General features: G+C 44.0%; 1 protein-coding gene across 1 annotated transcript in view; it reads left to right on the forward strand.

Moving 5' to 3' along the window:
* The window catches only part of ADAM12 (ADAM metallopeptidase domain 12), a gene marked incomplete at its 5' end in the record, with an annotated part of 173,682 nt that overhangs the window by 3,023 nt on the left and 154,879 nt on the right, over nt 1–15,780 (forward strand). Inside the window, one exon of the mRNA XM_033066008.1 lies at nt 12,812–12,933. Coding sequence (XP_032921899.1) covers nt 12,812–12,933 — 122 coding nt within the window. The remainder of the gene's footprint in view (nt 1–12,811; nt 12,934–15,780) is intronic.

A 15,780-nucleotide genomic window follows, 5' to 3' on the forward strand; every position in this document is an offset into this window, starting at 1 on the left:
TCTCTGGGCATGAAAAAAACGCAAATCCTAAAATTGCAACCCATAAATTCAGTTAAAATCACTTTTGTCTAGATTTTAATTTGCTACTGATTGCACCTGCCTTGGATCTAATGAAAATAAATGTCAGGAGAAGAAATCTTGCCTTGTCTTGTGCTCTGAACCTGACTTCTCCATCACCCTGTGTGTTTTAGAGCTCATTTATATACCCTGTCCTCTCTCAAACTGCTCCAGCATTCATGGCAGGTATTTCTGCTGTGTGTATAATCACCTCCTTGTCTGATGATTATTCCCTGCAGACAGCCTGGCAGGAGCTGTCACTGTCCATGGGGCTCCAGAGATCCATGCCAACATCCCCCAGCTGAGGAATTTTATTCCCACTGTTCAGCTGTGTTTGCATCCTGAGCCTTCAGCTCTCTGGGCAGCTGACAGGTTCTTCCCTGCTGCTTCCTTGGGTGTCTCCTCTCTTGCTCTGCTTGGGATTTTTGGAAAGGTGCTGCTCCAGATCCAAAGAGCATCCTTGAACTCATGACTGTCAGGCTGTGTTTTGGGTGGTTTTGCATCCTGCTGGGAGCCCAGTGGGATTTCTGATGGCACGTGGGTGACTGCAGACACAGGGCTGTGTTTATCTGTTTATGAAGATATCTGTTTATCCCTCACTCACCACCCATCATCATGAAATTCTGTTCTAAAAAGGCTCAGCTCATGGAAAGGCTTATTTGCTCCTCCACCAGGACCTCCCATGTGCTCCTCCTGACAGATTTATCCCTGCTGCTTCCAGCAGATCTGACACTGCCAGGGCAAGCTGGCCAAGGAGTGCAGCTGAGCTCTGTTTTCCTTGTGTTCCTGAGCCTCCTTTTGGGCTGTGGCAGAGCAAAGGGTGAGCCCTGAGCTGCCTGCTCAGAGGGACTGGGCTCTTGGGGTGGGTTTTTCCTCAGTGAGAGCTGCTATAATGCAGGAATTGGCATTTTTAGGGTGTTTGGAAATGGGTCTGGAATGCTGTCAGGTTACACAGCAGGCTCTGTCCCTCACCATCCCATCCTGCTCAGGATGCCAGGCTGTTCATATTGCAGGGATTTTTTTAATTTTTATTTTATTTTATTTTTCTGGTGACTTTCCTTCCTCTACAACCTCTCATGTTTTACTGCACATCATCCTGGATCCCGCTCTCCCTGTTGCCTGCACTTTGTACTTGGATTTCCAGCAGCTCCTCAGATTTCTCCCTAGACAAAAGCACATCATCTGCACAGTTCTGGAGTGCTACAGGCCTGGATCACACCTGCACAGGATTCTCTGAGCTCCTGCAGCGTCTCCAGGGCAGATCTCTGACCAAGTAAATTAAATCCCCACAGTTTGAGGGTAGCAGTGGATTCTTCATAGTGCAGTCCAAGAGCTCAACCCCTTTTGTTTCTGGTTAATACAGAACAAAGTGCTTCAAATCTATTAATTTTTTATGTCTTTGTTACCCCACTAACTAAGAGGAGGGATTGTTTCTTAGCAGAGCCCTGCTTCAGCACGTTGACCCTTCTCTTTTTAGGGTTTATGCAGGATTTTGAGGCTAGGTTGGTATCAAGTGGCTTGAACTGCATCATCTTATCAGAAATTAATCTGTTTAATCCCTTCAGGTTGTTCCACTAATTTTTTTTTTTTACACCCCATGTAAATTAATTTGCTGCCTTCCATGACCTGGAGCTAGGATAAGAAAGAGTCTGGAGGCAGGAAATTGTTCTTTGACAAGGTCAACTTGCTAAAAGCAGTGATTGGAAGAACAAATTCTTTCTTGTCCCAAATCTATGATGTAATAAGGCAAGAAGTGAAATGTGTCATGGCCTGTTAGCCATGCTGGATAATGCACTTCAAGGCAGGAAAAGCTGGATGCAGAATCTGGCACAAAAGTATCTTTAACTCATTTATTTTGAGGTATTTTTCAAGAGGAACTGTGTCAGCCCCTGGAAATTTAGTTCAATATTATATATCATGTGCATTAAGTGAAAAACCTTCTTCTGACAATGGTGAAAAGTTTGCTCTTTTCTTGCTTCTTTTAAATGTGTTCTAATCCTGAAAGCAGCTGAAAGATAAACTTCATTTGTGAAGTGAAAGGATATATTAATATACAAACTTCAACAAATTCAAGTATTTATGGGATTGTTTTGATATAGTTATGAAAAAAAATTACAAAATCTGGACTTTATAATTTAATAAGAGGATCATATGGGCCTGGAACTGAGCATGGCCCAGCAGCACTGCCTGAATGCAGTGATGGTCTGTGCTGAGATCCTCTGGAACTTCAACAATTAGAGGATGTGAGGAGGATAATTCAATCCATACAAAATTTATATTCCATTCTTTTTCTGCCACTGTGAGGATAGAGAGGGTTGGGAATAAATTCACTGCATCCCCGTGGAGCACACAGGGATGGACACAGCACCTCATCCCTGCTCCTTTTTGAACTGGAGATCATGAAAGGGCTCCAGGTTCCAATCTGCTCCTGCACTTTGTGTTTTGAAGCATGAGGTGAGCATCCCAGAAGAATGAGGATTGATTTCTTCATCTCTTGCCTCCTGAGTAAGGCACAGACACACTTTGGGCAAACACCAAGGTGAGACTATGGGATTGTTGCAGGAGAAATTCCAGAATTCCTGAATGGTTTGGGTTGGAATGGACCTTAAATCCCATCCAGTGCCACCCCTGCCATGGCAGGGACATCTCCCACTGTCCCCAGTGTCCAACCCCAATGTCCAACCTGGCCTTGGGCACTGCCAGGGACCAGGGGCAGCCACAGCAAATCTGGAAATTCCATCCCAGCCCCTTCCACCCTCACAGAGAGGAATTTCCTCCTGATATCCAATCTGAATCTCTCCTCTTTTAGTTTAAATCATCACACTTTAGAAAGAAGGAGCTATTTACTCTGTGTGCTGTTTTTATCTTGTTTCTATGCCTGACCTTCTTTTGGCATAAATTCCCTCCCCTCCATGGACCTGAGTCCTTTGCACAGCCTCTGCTGGCGTTTCAGATCCTTTCTGCAGCACCAGAGGATGTGCAGAGCACATGAGCAGAGCTGTGGCAGCCACCTGGGGTGATATCCTGCCACAGAAACCATAAAAATAAGTGTTCTTTGCTCCTGTAGCTCATCTGCTGGAGGAATGTGTGAAAGTCAGGAGTTATGGAGAGACCCAGAACTTATGGTGACACTTCCTGCAAGGTCACACTCATAAACCTGAGCAGCAGAGGTGGCTTCAGAAACATTAAGTAACTCCAAGTTGTCTTTTCATTCACGTTTTAAAAGCCAGCAGAGCCTCAGTGACAGCTTGTGCTGCAGCAGGTGCAGTTCATTTCCCTCTCCCTTTGTGTGATGTGAGGATCTGGCATTCCCCACACAAACAGAAATTCCTGATGGATATCCACTCCTCCAGCCCAGGAGCTCCTCTTCTAGGCTTGGGGAAGAGCTACAAACCACATCCCATCCCTGAATTAATGCTGCAGCTGGCTTTGCTGTGTTTCCAGAGAAATCTGGAGGGAGGTTGGTGTTCCTGTGAGGAGACAGCTCCCACTCCCACTCCTGGGTGCTTTTCTGGTTGTACACAGGCAGGAGCATCCCTCAGCTGTGCTCACTGAGTTAGTAAATCATTGCACTATACCTACTGAAAGACCAAGGGAAATTGTGTTTTGGAGAGTAATTTGAACTTCACTCAGTGAAGGTAGCCTTTCATGAGGTTTTGGAGGGGAGGAGCTGGACCTGGATTTTCACATAATTATGTGGACTCATTGCTGGAAAGTGAAGATATATTTAGTACCTTTTTCTCTGCAGCTGGAGCTGTGTGGATTCCTTGTGCTTGTAAAGCACAGGTTATTACTCCTCTGCCTCAGTGCTTTTGGTGGGTACTGCTGGTGCAGAAGGGTGCAAGGCTGAGTTCATAATCCAAAACAAGGACATGAGGGACTCTTTGGGGAAGAAGTAGCAATTTAGGAACAAGCAGAGGTGTGCCAGTAGCACCTGTGCTGAGTTGGGATGGGACATCCACTCTGGCACCCTGGAAATACCTCTGGGAAAGGCACTGTACAACCCCTGAGGATTTTCATCCATTATTAGCCCTGTCCTGCCTGTTTTCACAAGAGGGAAGGGCTGGGGCAGATGATATGGTGTGGATCAGGGCTTGGAAAAGAAGCAGCTGAAAACTTGGAGCAGGAGGACAGAAGTTCTCCTAAGCTGTTGTGTCATGGACTTTCCAAAGCTCCTTTGGGTTGGAATCTTGCATTTCTGATTTGCCCCCTTCTGTGACCTCCAAGCCCTGAGCTCTTCCATGGGGGGAACCTCTGGATCCACCCCCATGACCCACTGTGCTGAAATGCCCTTTCCTTCAGAGCTTACTGCCTTATTTCTCCATATTTTGAAATGTTCTTTTCTAGGAAAAAAAAAAAAACAACAAAAAGAAAAAGACAACTCTGTCTTTGGACTGGTCCTGAATAATAATTCCTCAGTCAAACATAACAGCATCCCAAATGAGTCTGGACAGCTGTTTCCTAAATATATCCCTGTATGTATTCTATACACATCATAAAGCTGGGTTGGAAATGTTCTGCAGGCTCCCTGCCCCCTCCTGCAGTCAATGGCAAATTCTGTTCTCCCAACTCCACTTGTCACATTCTGTTCTGGAGAACAGGGAGGATATTGAGATACACTGGCTTCCCTCCTTGACTTCATTTCAATATGTATTTTGTATAGTGAGGGCCCAAATCCTTCTGCCATTACTGTGCTTTAATCACACTGTGCTCTGCCCAGATTGCTTTAATCACATTTGCATCAGCAGGAGTTGCTCTCTGTGATGAGCAATATTTCAATATTTCATCTGCAAACAGAGGAGGCACATCTCAGGCACTCCAGGAGGAAGGAGCTGGCCTGGCTTTGTTGCAGCACAGCTCTCCAGTGAGGGATGGTGCAGAATCCTGATTGGAGAAATAGAATTTCAGGAATTAGAAGGAACAAAGTTATTTTTACAGGTTTTGTGTTTTGTTTTGGCTTTTTTTTTTTCCCCAAGTGTGATAGCTCCCTTTTAATTTTCTAGTAAATGGCTTTTTGGCATGTGTTATCCACTGAGAAACGCCTGGTGCAGAGACATCATTTTGTACCTCAGCCATGACATTACTCTAGATGAGAACTGAAAAGTTATATAGATATTACACCAATATATAAACCATGTGTGTTAGGAAGACAAGTTCAGTTTTGAAATATTTGCCTTAGCTATGCTTTTCACTTTCAATCTGTGCCAAACATGTGCTTGAATGACTGATGGAGTCATATGGTTCCCTGAATAAAGCACTTTATTGTGCTCAGCCTTGGAGCCTTCCAACAGTTGTATTACAGAAGCTTGAAGATTAAGATGATCCAACTGCTTAGGGGGTATGTCCCACAAGGAACACTTTAGTTTTGCTTTTCTTGTCCCCACCTTTTCTATTTTTTGCCTTTGTCTGTGTCATCAGTTTGCTCAGCTGGTGGGGCAGTGGCATTGAGCACAGAGAGGAGAGCACCAAGCCACCCTCAGATTTCAGATTTCAGCTTTCCCTGCCGTGTCCACATTGAAATGTTGAACACATGACACATTCCAGGCAGTTCATGGATTTCATGGGGTGGGGGTGAGAGGGCTGTTCCCTGCCACTGATTATTTCATCAGCAGAATCAGATTTGGGAAAGGAGGAACTGTGCACGAGCAAGTGATGACAGGAGGTAGATCTGAGAATTATAGACCCCAAATATTGAAAGTCATGTTTTAATGCTGTTCAGTTAATGGGGATCAGGGAATCTCAACCTTCCACTACTCATCCTGGAGCTGCCTGCTGTGGATCACTGGTGATGCTGCAGAGCTTCATCTTTACACACCCACCAAGCTGGACACAGCATCTTTTCCCATTAGAAGCCAAAAGAACAGAAAATTAAATTCAGAAATGCATGGAGTCATCTTGCTGCTGTCCCTCCTCAGGCTCATCAAAGACCTCTTCTGACTTCTCATATTTGAAAAATTTTTGTACATAAGTAGTAATTTCGCAGTGAGAAAAAATTCAAAAAATTCAAGCTCAAGAAGATCCATGGAATTTGCTGCTTTCCAAGGGTTTCTTGTGCTTAAATGCCTGAGGTCTTGGGTTTGGGAATTTGGGAGAAGGGGGAAAACAAGTAAAACTTTGTGTTTAGTTTTTTCCTCTTTTTTTTTTATAACTTATTTTCCAAGCAGGCCATGAAAGGACTAATTTTCCTGAATCAATGTACTGCTTAGAGGAGCAAAGGTTAGCTGGGAAAATAATTAATGATTTTGAGTTAATAAAAACTTTAGTGCAAGAGATAAGAGTTTTACTCATGCACAGTCAAATCTTACCCAGGCTTTTGTGCTTAGAAATAAAGGAGGGCAGAGCCTGGTGCTGTGCTGCCTTTTATGAAGCTGTGAAAGTGCTGCAAGTGGGATAATGGGAAGCACCTTATCAATGTGGTGATTTTTGTCCTTTTTTTGGGAGGGTGTCTGTGCTCTCAGCTGCTGCTTGATGTAAAATTTAAACTGTTGCTTCTCTGACCTCGTGCAAGTGGCAGGGCTGGCTTTGTTTAACCATTATGCACTGGAAATCTGGTGCTGGTTTGTTTTCTAGCTTTGCCACATTTATTATCAGCTGTATCTTGCTATTTTTGTTGTTTTATATTAGTGCCCAGGGAGGATGTGGATTCCCATCCCTGGAAGTGTCCCAGGTCAGGTTGGAGCAATCTGGGGCAGTGAAAATTCCTGTCCAGGGCAGGGATGGAATGGGATGAGCTCTATGGTCCCTTCCAACCCAAACCATTCTGTGATTTTATTAAGCACCAATTGGTTTTTCCTGTCTCAGGCAGAACAGGCACATTTCAGGAGGTGGTTTCAGCAAGGCCTGTGCCTGGATAAGGTTTAACTTGGGGAATGTTTTGGCTTTTGCTGGAAGATGCAGTGAAATACAGGGCTGGAATCTCACATCCTGGGCCATGTAGTTGGATAATTCACACTTAATTTTTTTTTTTTTTGAGTGATATAATCTGACCCCTAATGACAATTTCCATTTAAAGCAAGTTGGTTTTTCTTTTCTTTTTGTTTTCCTTGATGGACAAGAGCTGGATGTGATCCTCTGTGCAATTCTATATTGGAATCCTATCTCACTTTATGTACAGGCACTTTATGCTCCTGCCATCTATAAACACATCAGCACTGGCAAGATAAATACCAAGAGGCACAGAAAGCTAAAGGACAATCATGGGTCCTGTCACCTTTGGTTTTCTAGATTATGCAGAATAATTCTTAGTTCTCTTCTTGTAACTCAGCCTTTCCACCCCCCTGCTCTCCCTGGCAGCCTTTCCAGCCACCAGCTCCAGGCTCAATTCATCCTTGGTGAATGCAGGTGAGGAGAAATGCCCCCAGCATTCCAGATGTGCTCCTCACAGCAGCTCTCAGGATTAACTTGGATCTCTGGAATCACCTCTTTGGTGCAGCATTGTCAGTGTTATCCCCAGTCCCACATGTGGTCGTTCTGGTGTCACCTGCTTTGAAGAGCAATGGTTGGAGCAGGAATCTTAATGATCCCTGAGGGTACAACCTTCCTGGCCTTCAACCCCTTGCTCCAGCCTGCAACTCATTGGGTTCTGTAATATTTGTAATATTCCATGTCCCACCTCTGAGCATTGGATTTCAGGAGGACTCTTGAGTAAAGGTTGCTGATAAAAATGCAGATAAAATATCCAAATATATTTTCTTACTGAACTGTGATAAAACCTTTCCCTTGCCTGGTTGTGGGTGCTGTGTTTGTGGGCAGCTTCCATTCCTTATCCTGTTTCACCCCTTCCTAAAGTTCCTAAGCTCATCTCCATGGTGAAGGACAAGACTTGGTCCTCCCCTCTCAGTAAACTCGGGAATTTTGGATTGAAAAATTCTGGTTTGAGTTTGGAGGTGACAGAAGAATCATCCCAAATGATGAAGGTTCCCCAGGCAGCAGGGGAGGCTCTGGGGTCCCTCAGGACCTGGCCACAAACCCAGTGCCAGTGAGTGCTCATGCAGCCAGGGGGAAATCCCTTCCACAGCCAGGAATGACCCATCTGGTCATGGATCCCACAAACTGAGAGTTAACTGAGGAAACTGAAGAAAATGAGGAGAATAATGGATAAAGGATGTCCTTCCTGACTCCCAGGGAATTGCCTGTCCTCAGCTGATTTCAGTTTGCAGAAAGATTACTCTGTTCCATTATTCTTTTCAATCCAAAGATTATTCCAGTGCTTTGAGGGTTTTGTTGCAGAGAAAAATGAGGACAGGCTGTGACTTACAATTTTGAGGTGGTTTGTAGTAGGAAAGGTAACACAAGGATAATTTAAATTAATCTTTTTTATCCCCTCACTTCTGTAATTTTCATAAGTGCAGGGGGAGACATGAGGGGGGTTTGGGGATAATGTGAGGAGCCAGAGCTCCAGTCTGGGATGGAGATGGGCATCCCAATCATCACTGGGACCTTGGCTGGGCTGGGCTTTGCTGAGGCTCTGGGGCTGAATAAATCTTTGAGTACCTGGTGGCTGATGGAGTGCTGGAGCCTCTGTGCTGTGAGGACAGGCTGGGAGAGCTGCTGAGGCTGGAGAAGGTTCTGGGGAGAGCTCAGAGCCCTTTGCAGAGCTTAAAGGGGCTTCAGGAGAGCTGGAGAGGGACTGGGGATGAGGGATGGAGGGACAGGACACAGGAAATGGCTCCCACTGCCCAGGCAGGGCTGGATGGGATTTGGGCAGGAATTGTTCCCTGGGAGGGCTGGGATGGAATTCCCAGATTTGCTGTGGCTACCCCTGGATCCCTGGCAGTGCCCAAGGCCAGGTTGGACATTGGGGTTGGACACTGGGGACAGTGGGAGGTGTCCCTGCCATGGCAGGGGTGGGATGGGATGATTTGAGAGTCCCTTCCCACCCAAACCATTGTGGGATTCTCTGAACTGTGTTATTCTGTTATCCCTGTTATTGCCATGGGCCCATCCACAGTGGGAAGGAGCTCAGCACCATAGTTGAGTTTTCTGTAAATCTGTGAGTAAGAGATGGATGTTGTTTATAAAGCAGCCCAGGTCTGACTCCTGTCCTGCTCTGGGGGCACAGCCAGCACTGGCAGGAGGCTTGGGCTGTGCATTTAGTGGGGCATATTCTATTTTCCTTGCACTTAATCCCATTTTATCCAGAGCTACTCAGCACTGGGTGCATTCACCTCTTTGTTTGTCATGAGGACAAATAAATGGCCCTGCCTCACTAAAAGCTTATTAATTTTAAGTGAATGCAAATCTGGAGAGTGTCTGGGTTTTTTCAGGAGGCAGTGGCCGCTGAGCAAAGATGTCACATCACATGCTCAGGGTTTATTTTGCACAGAGCTTGGAGGAGCTGAAATAAAAAAGCAAAAAGATGAAAACCATTCTTAAATTCTTTGCCAACAAGCCCTTGTACAATACTGTGCAAAGCAGAAAAGTTGTAGAAGTACATGGCAGATGAAAAATATTTCAGCCACACAAAAGTCACTGACAGGTAACATCTACTCATCTCACTATTTGTACAAAGTAGCTTTTATATTACTGGGGGGGAAAAAAAGAATAAAGGGCACTGCATCAGCTTGTGGGCTGCTTGTGGATCAAAAGCATTACCTTCAGTGCAGGCTGAAAATAGAAAACAGACACAACTGAGAAGTTTTTCATGTGAAAAAGTGGGAGACGAGCTTGCGTCAGGAAGAGCTGGACAGAATTTCACTGAAATGGAAAATAAGTAGGTGAGTAAGTAGGTGCATGTGACACAAAAGATAGGAAACCTGGGTCTAATCTAACTTTCTGGTACTGCAGATGGCCTGATTCTCTTCTCCTCTCATGACACATTACCGAAATTTCAATTCTCTGATTTCAATTATTGCCCTATTTATTCTGCTGTAGCACCAAGAGTCCCTGTAGAGAAGAGGCCTCATTATTAATGGAACACAAACAACTCTAATGGTTCAGCTTCAAAGAAATCCTCCTGAAAAGGGGAAGGGAGGTGCAGAGTGGCAGAGAGGAAATCCCAGCACGTCTGTGTGCGTGAGGAACTGCAGCTCTGGGAGCCTGGGGATGGTTGGGGTGATGGAAAGGCTGCCCCATGTCCCAGTGCTCCTCTCCTGGATGCTCTTTGGGAGGGCTCAGGGATGGTGTCACAGCAGGAGCAGGCTGGGGATGTGTTTTGTTCAGGTGTTGTGCAGGGGGCTGGGTGGGATCCCTGACTGGGGTGAATTCCTTGGGGCCTCCAGCTCAGGTGAGGGTCAAAGGCTCTCCAAGGCTCCCAGGAACTGTCCCACTTTTGTACTCACTTGGTTTTTATCCTATTGCTTCCAAATTTCCTCCACTATTCCTGCTTAATTTTTTTGGCCTGACTCTCTCAGTATGTTTTTGTGGTTTTTTTCCTCCTGATTCAGAATATTCCTTTCCCTGTGCCTGTGTCCCATTGCTTTCAGATCTCTCCTGCTCAGGATAAGTGTGGGTTGCTCTTCCCTGATACATTCCCCTATTTTCTGCCCCGTGTTCTTCAAGGCTTTGCAATCATGCTGCAGAAATCTATTTGAAGAATCTAACTTATTATCTTCCCCATCCTTTTCTTTTTAAAGACTGATTTAAAGTTTATTTATCAGCTATACAGGTTTCTTTATTCTGCAGAACATATCCAGTCCATAAATATAATGAAATTTCATGAGAAAAACATTATTTGATAAACAAAAGACACCACACTGTGCCTTTATCACACTGAGGGCAGCTGGAGTTAAGCAAGTGCACAATGCATGTGCCCAAATTCTCTCCAGAATGAGGCCCAAAATTGGGCTGCACTGCTTCCTCTGCCTTCAGCAGGAAGCTGTGATTTTTATCACACCCAATAATTTAAATAAAAACATTCAGATAAGCAGCCAAGTATCTGGCTCAGGGAAAGCAACTAGACAGAAATTGATCTCGTGTTTTATAAATGCTGTGCCTTCAGAAGAGTTTGCAAACCCTGAAGCTCGTCTGCTTTGTTTCCCCCCAAATAAATTATCTTTTCCAATAAAGATATAACTGCTGCCTATAAACCTGTCGTGATGTCTGTCTCCAGACTATCAACACTCCTGCACAATGAGCACTTGCAGCAGATAAATAAGCACGTGTGGAAGATTAAATTTGCTCATTGTAACCTTGCTTTGTTATGCTCCATGAGCATCACTTCCTTGGGATGGAAGAGAAGTAGGAGTGGCAAACTTGAACCACACTTTGTGTGGATTTTCCTCCCTTTTCCCGTTGTGGTTTTATAGCTGCTGCACCTCCAGACCAGGCTGTCTGTTTAGGGAATAACACATCTGTGCACTAATGCTGATCCCCTCCCTTTTTTCTGCTGTTTGGGTGATGCTGTGAAGCTCATGCTTTGCAGAGTGATCAGGAAAGGCACAGGGAGGAGGATCAGAGGGGCTTTGATGTTTTCTGATATCACCCTGGCAGCTCCATGGTGTCAGACTTGGTGGAAGCCGTGCAGACAGCACATCCATGGGAGGATAAGGAGCCCCCAAGGGCTTCTGAAAACTTGGATCTCATGACACTTTCAGAATGCAAACCCTACAAAATAATGGAAGGGCCTGAGTAGTTTAATTGGTGTGGTTGAGATTGCTCTAGTGGGCCAAGGAGAAAGGAGAGCAGGGCTGGAGCCAAACTTCTCTCATTTTGCTGAGATATGCTTCATAAATTCCTGCTCTGAGCAGGGAGCTTCCTGCCTGATAATGAGAATAAAGGCTTGGAGGTTCTGTCTAGACCTTCCCAGGCTGCTGAGATTGTGTCTCATGTGCCTCCCCAGGGGAGAACCAAATCTTGGGCCAGGTTTGGATCATCTCTCTGTGTCCTCCCAGCCCTGTCACTTGGGCTGCATCACAGGGGTGTAAGAGCTCTGCAAAACACACAACTTCCCTCTCTCCAGTATACTTTATCTTTTTATCTTGTGAAGGGTTATTTTGTTGGGTTGGTTGCTGCTTTTTGGGTTTTTGTGTGTTTTAGGTAAAGTGGTGTGTTTTTAAAAGCATCTTGAAAACCACCAGACTTTATTTCTGCTCACACTGCCTTAGCCATAATGACAGCACAGATGTTTTAGAGCTAATTCTAACAGTGACTAAAGGGGGGTAATTCTGCTCAGAATATGATTCTTCATCCTCTGAGAGCATTAGGTGAGCACAGAGAAGTGTGGCAAACCCCACCAGAGTTTTGACTATCCTGTGGCACCTGGGAGCCGTCCCTGTCTTCTCTTTGATTTATTCTCAGTTATTTTTCCAGCTCTTGTGCTGATACTGGTTTTAGGGCTCTGCCTCGACAGGCACAATGCCATTAATATGTTTAGGGAGAGGAAAAACTCTTGATAAATGCTGCTTGCAAACAGCTTTTTGACCTGGTGGTTTGAATTGAAGTCATCTGCCTGTGTGGGAGTAGAGTGTTATTTCAATGAGTTTATGTTCTCTTTCTCTTCCAGACCTTTTTTCCCCACTAATGAGACTGTGCATCCTCCATGCCATCCTTGCATCATATCTCTCTTTTTAATGTGCAGTCTTTGTCTTCTGCTGTCCCCATCTAATCCCCCTCCAACTCTCCCCCTGAACCTCTCAGATTTCACAGGTTCTCTCTGGATTTGTGTAGGTTTTGACACTGACATTACCAGTTTAATGTTTAATCCTTTTCCTGAATTATTTCCTTTTCAAATATGCTGCCAAGTCCCTTAAATAACAACGCTCACCTTGTCAGAGGCTCTTCCCAGCTAACCCAAAATGTTTCTCCCTGTCCTTAGGTGAGAATGTGGAGTCCCCGAGGCTGCAGGTGTCAAAGAACCAGCTCAAAGATTATGAGATAACAACCCCCTTCCTTTTGAATGGAGAGCAGTGGAGACCAGGGAATGGCATTTATTCAAAGGTTAGTCTTCATTTTGCCTGTTTGTTTATTCTGAGGTGTGTAACAATTTATAGGCTGTGGGGAGAATTCAATGCACTTTCATCCTGTAGGTTATGAGAGTGTTTTTATATTGTTGTTGCCACATGTCTAAAACTGTTCATTTAATTCAAGAAATGGATAAGGGTTTTGGTTGAAATGAATACCTTTTTCCTGCAGAGCTGCATTCTTCTTTCTGATGAAATGAAAGTTTAAAGTGAAATAATCATAACTTCATTGCTTGAGATTCTATCATGCAACAGCAAAACCAAAAGTGAGGGAGGGGCAAGCACACCAAGCACTTTGTTTGAGTAAATACAGTCTGACAGCAAGAAATGTAGGGACCAGTGTAAATAATGTTGCTGTGCTGGCTGCAGCCTGAGGCATTTTCTGGACTTAATTATGCCATGGGAGACCCCCAAATTGCATCCCTGAGCAGTGCTGGGAGTGAGGGGTGACTCTGATTTCCCTTTGCCTGCCAAGGGAAGGAGCTGCCCCTGCCTCTGAGATTGTTTCCCCCTCCTTGACAGATCCTGATAAGCTTTCCTCCTTTTGTCCCCTCAGACATTTGTGAACAATATAGGAAACTGCTTTTAGGGGAAAAAAAAATAAAACCAGGCTGGGTTTTGTCTCCTTCCTGAAGTATGAAGACAGTTTGTTGTTTGTTATCACCAAACATAGGATGGGAATCTCTTACCCAGCCATTTAACTTGGGTCCAGTTTGATCCAGCTCACTTTTTTATGTCATTCTTTTCATTGTCTGAATGTGGAGAGGAAAAAGTAAAGTTTTAAAATAGTTAAAAAAGAGGGAGGGAAGAAAAAAGCAAAACCCACAAAAACAATGCAAAAAGCCCAGAGAACCAATTAGAAACAGCTTTGGGAAAGAGCTGCATGGAGAAATCCTGCCTGACTGCTGCCACTGCTGCAGGACATGGCTCTGATTGACACAAGTAGGTGTGAAAAGATATTTCCAAACAAGGGCTCTGACTTTCAAAAAAAAGCTTGTCTGGATTAAAATTTTTCTCTCTTTTCCTCTGTCCCTTCCTAAATAGGAGAGAAGGGCCAGGCCCAGTTGTGGCTGTGCAGTGATGAAAGGGATATCACAGTGGGTGTAGAATGGCTTATCTTGGGAGATAACACAGATGGCTCGGTCCTAGATGTATGTGCAACTCTATTTTTAGATCATTTAATTAGAAACAGGCATTCTCCATATAGAGAGAGGCCTTTTAGCTGCTCACTGGAGCTCTCTGAGAGTTACAACCCAGGATCTTTCTGTGAGTAATGATAATGTGATTTATATCGTTAATTTGTTTCCCAGAATTACTTTCAGTTTAAGATGAACACTAGAAAAGATTTGTGGCTTGGTAGAAAGATCCACGTGCTGTATCAGCACTTTTTTTTTCCTCTTTTGAATACTTCTTTTCCATGGAAACTTATAAATTAAATACACAAAAGTGCACATCAGGCTGTGGGAAGAACAACAGCTTCAGTGGTAGAGGAGAAGAGTAATGAATAGCTTGTCACATAAATATTGATCAAAAGCACAAAAGTTAAATACTGCTGTATTTGATGGCTAAATGGGATCTATTGTTCTTCAACTCGTTTCAAAGTGTTCCTCTGTTTTATTTTAATTGTATATGAAGTCTAAAAAAGTATGTACTTGTAAGAGGGGAATGGTATTGCAATAGGATATATGGTAAAATAAATAATGGAGTGGCTATAAAAATGCCAAGGGATTAAAGTTATTTGTGTACAGATAATTGCCTGGCAATGATGGCCCCATTCCCCAATCCTTTAACTGTAAATACTCCTGTTGAACAATTAGTCCCTGGGAAAGCACACTCATCATTCAGGGCAGCCTTCTCTCCCCTCTCACAGATAAAACTCCTTTTATTTATCCTGGGAGTCCTGGGTATCTGCTGGAATCTCTCACTTGGAATCTGTCAGGAATGATTATTAAGCTAATGACTTTCTCATTGAGGGCCGACTACACTGTGCAAAAAATGTGAGATAATTCACACTGTCTAATGGCACAGACACACAGAGCTGCTCAGCAACAGTGAGAAAATTCCATTTCCAGAGGAAAAGAAAGAAAATTTGCTTATCTCTAACCAGATTTTACTTTAACACACTTGGGATGTGCTTTTTCAAGGACATCTCGTGATTTAGGTGCTTCCTATGAAAGTTTACCTTAGTGAGAGGCAAACTCCAGTTTTAAATTCAGACATGTAATTCAATTATATTTAAAGAATTTGGAGTTTCCTCAGTGCAGATTAAGATTTTTGTGTCTGGAGGGAACTGATCATTTACTGGGCAGATCAATTTTTCTCTTCACCTTCCCCAGCTCAAGTCTGTGAAACCGAGGCCGGGATTTCATGGTGGCATCATTTCAGAAATGTTGCTTTTTTCCTGTTTAAAAGGTGCCTGTGCTGATGCCAACACCTTTTGTAGAATCAGGGAATCCTTTGGGCTGGAAAATACCCCCAAGGTCATGAAATCCAGCCTGTGGGCACCACCTCATCAATGAAACCACAGCACTGAGTGCCACATCCAGTCATTTCTTTAGGACTTCCAGGGATGGAGATTCCAACACTGCCCTGGGAAAGCCTGATCCAATTCTTATCCATTCTTTCAGTGATTTTTTTTTTCGTAATATCAACCTGAGCACAGCTTGGGGCCTTTTCCCTTTGTCTTATCAGCATCCTGGATAGGGAAGAACATTTAAAAAATAAAATATAGATGCTTAGGAGAAGCTGCTATGGAAGTAACTCAATGTTTTCACAACTGTGATGCTGTTTGTTTAGTTGGGGTTGATAACATTTCTCCTGGCAT

This window comes from Catharus ustulatus, chromosome 8, assembly GCF_009819885.2.
Source record: "Catharus ustulatus isolate bCatUst1 chromosome 8, bCatUst1.pri.v2, whole genome shotgun sequence".
In the NCBI taxonomy this organism is placed as follows: Eukaryota; Metazoa; Chordata; class Aves; order Passeriformes; family Turdidae; genus Catharus; species Catharus ustulatus.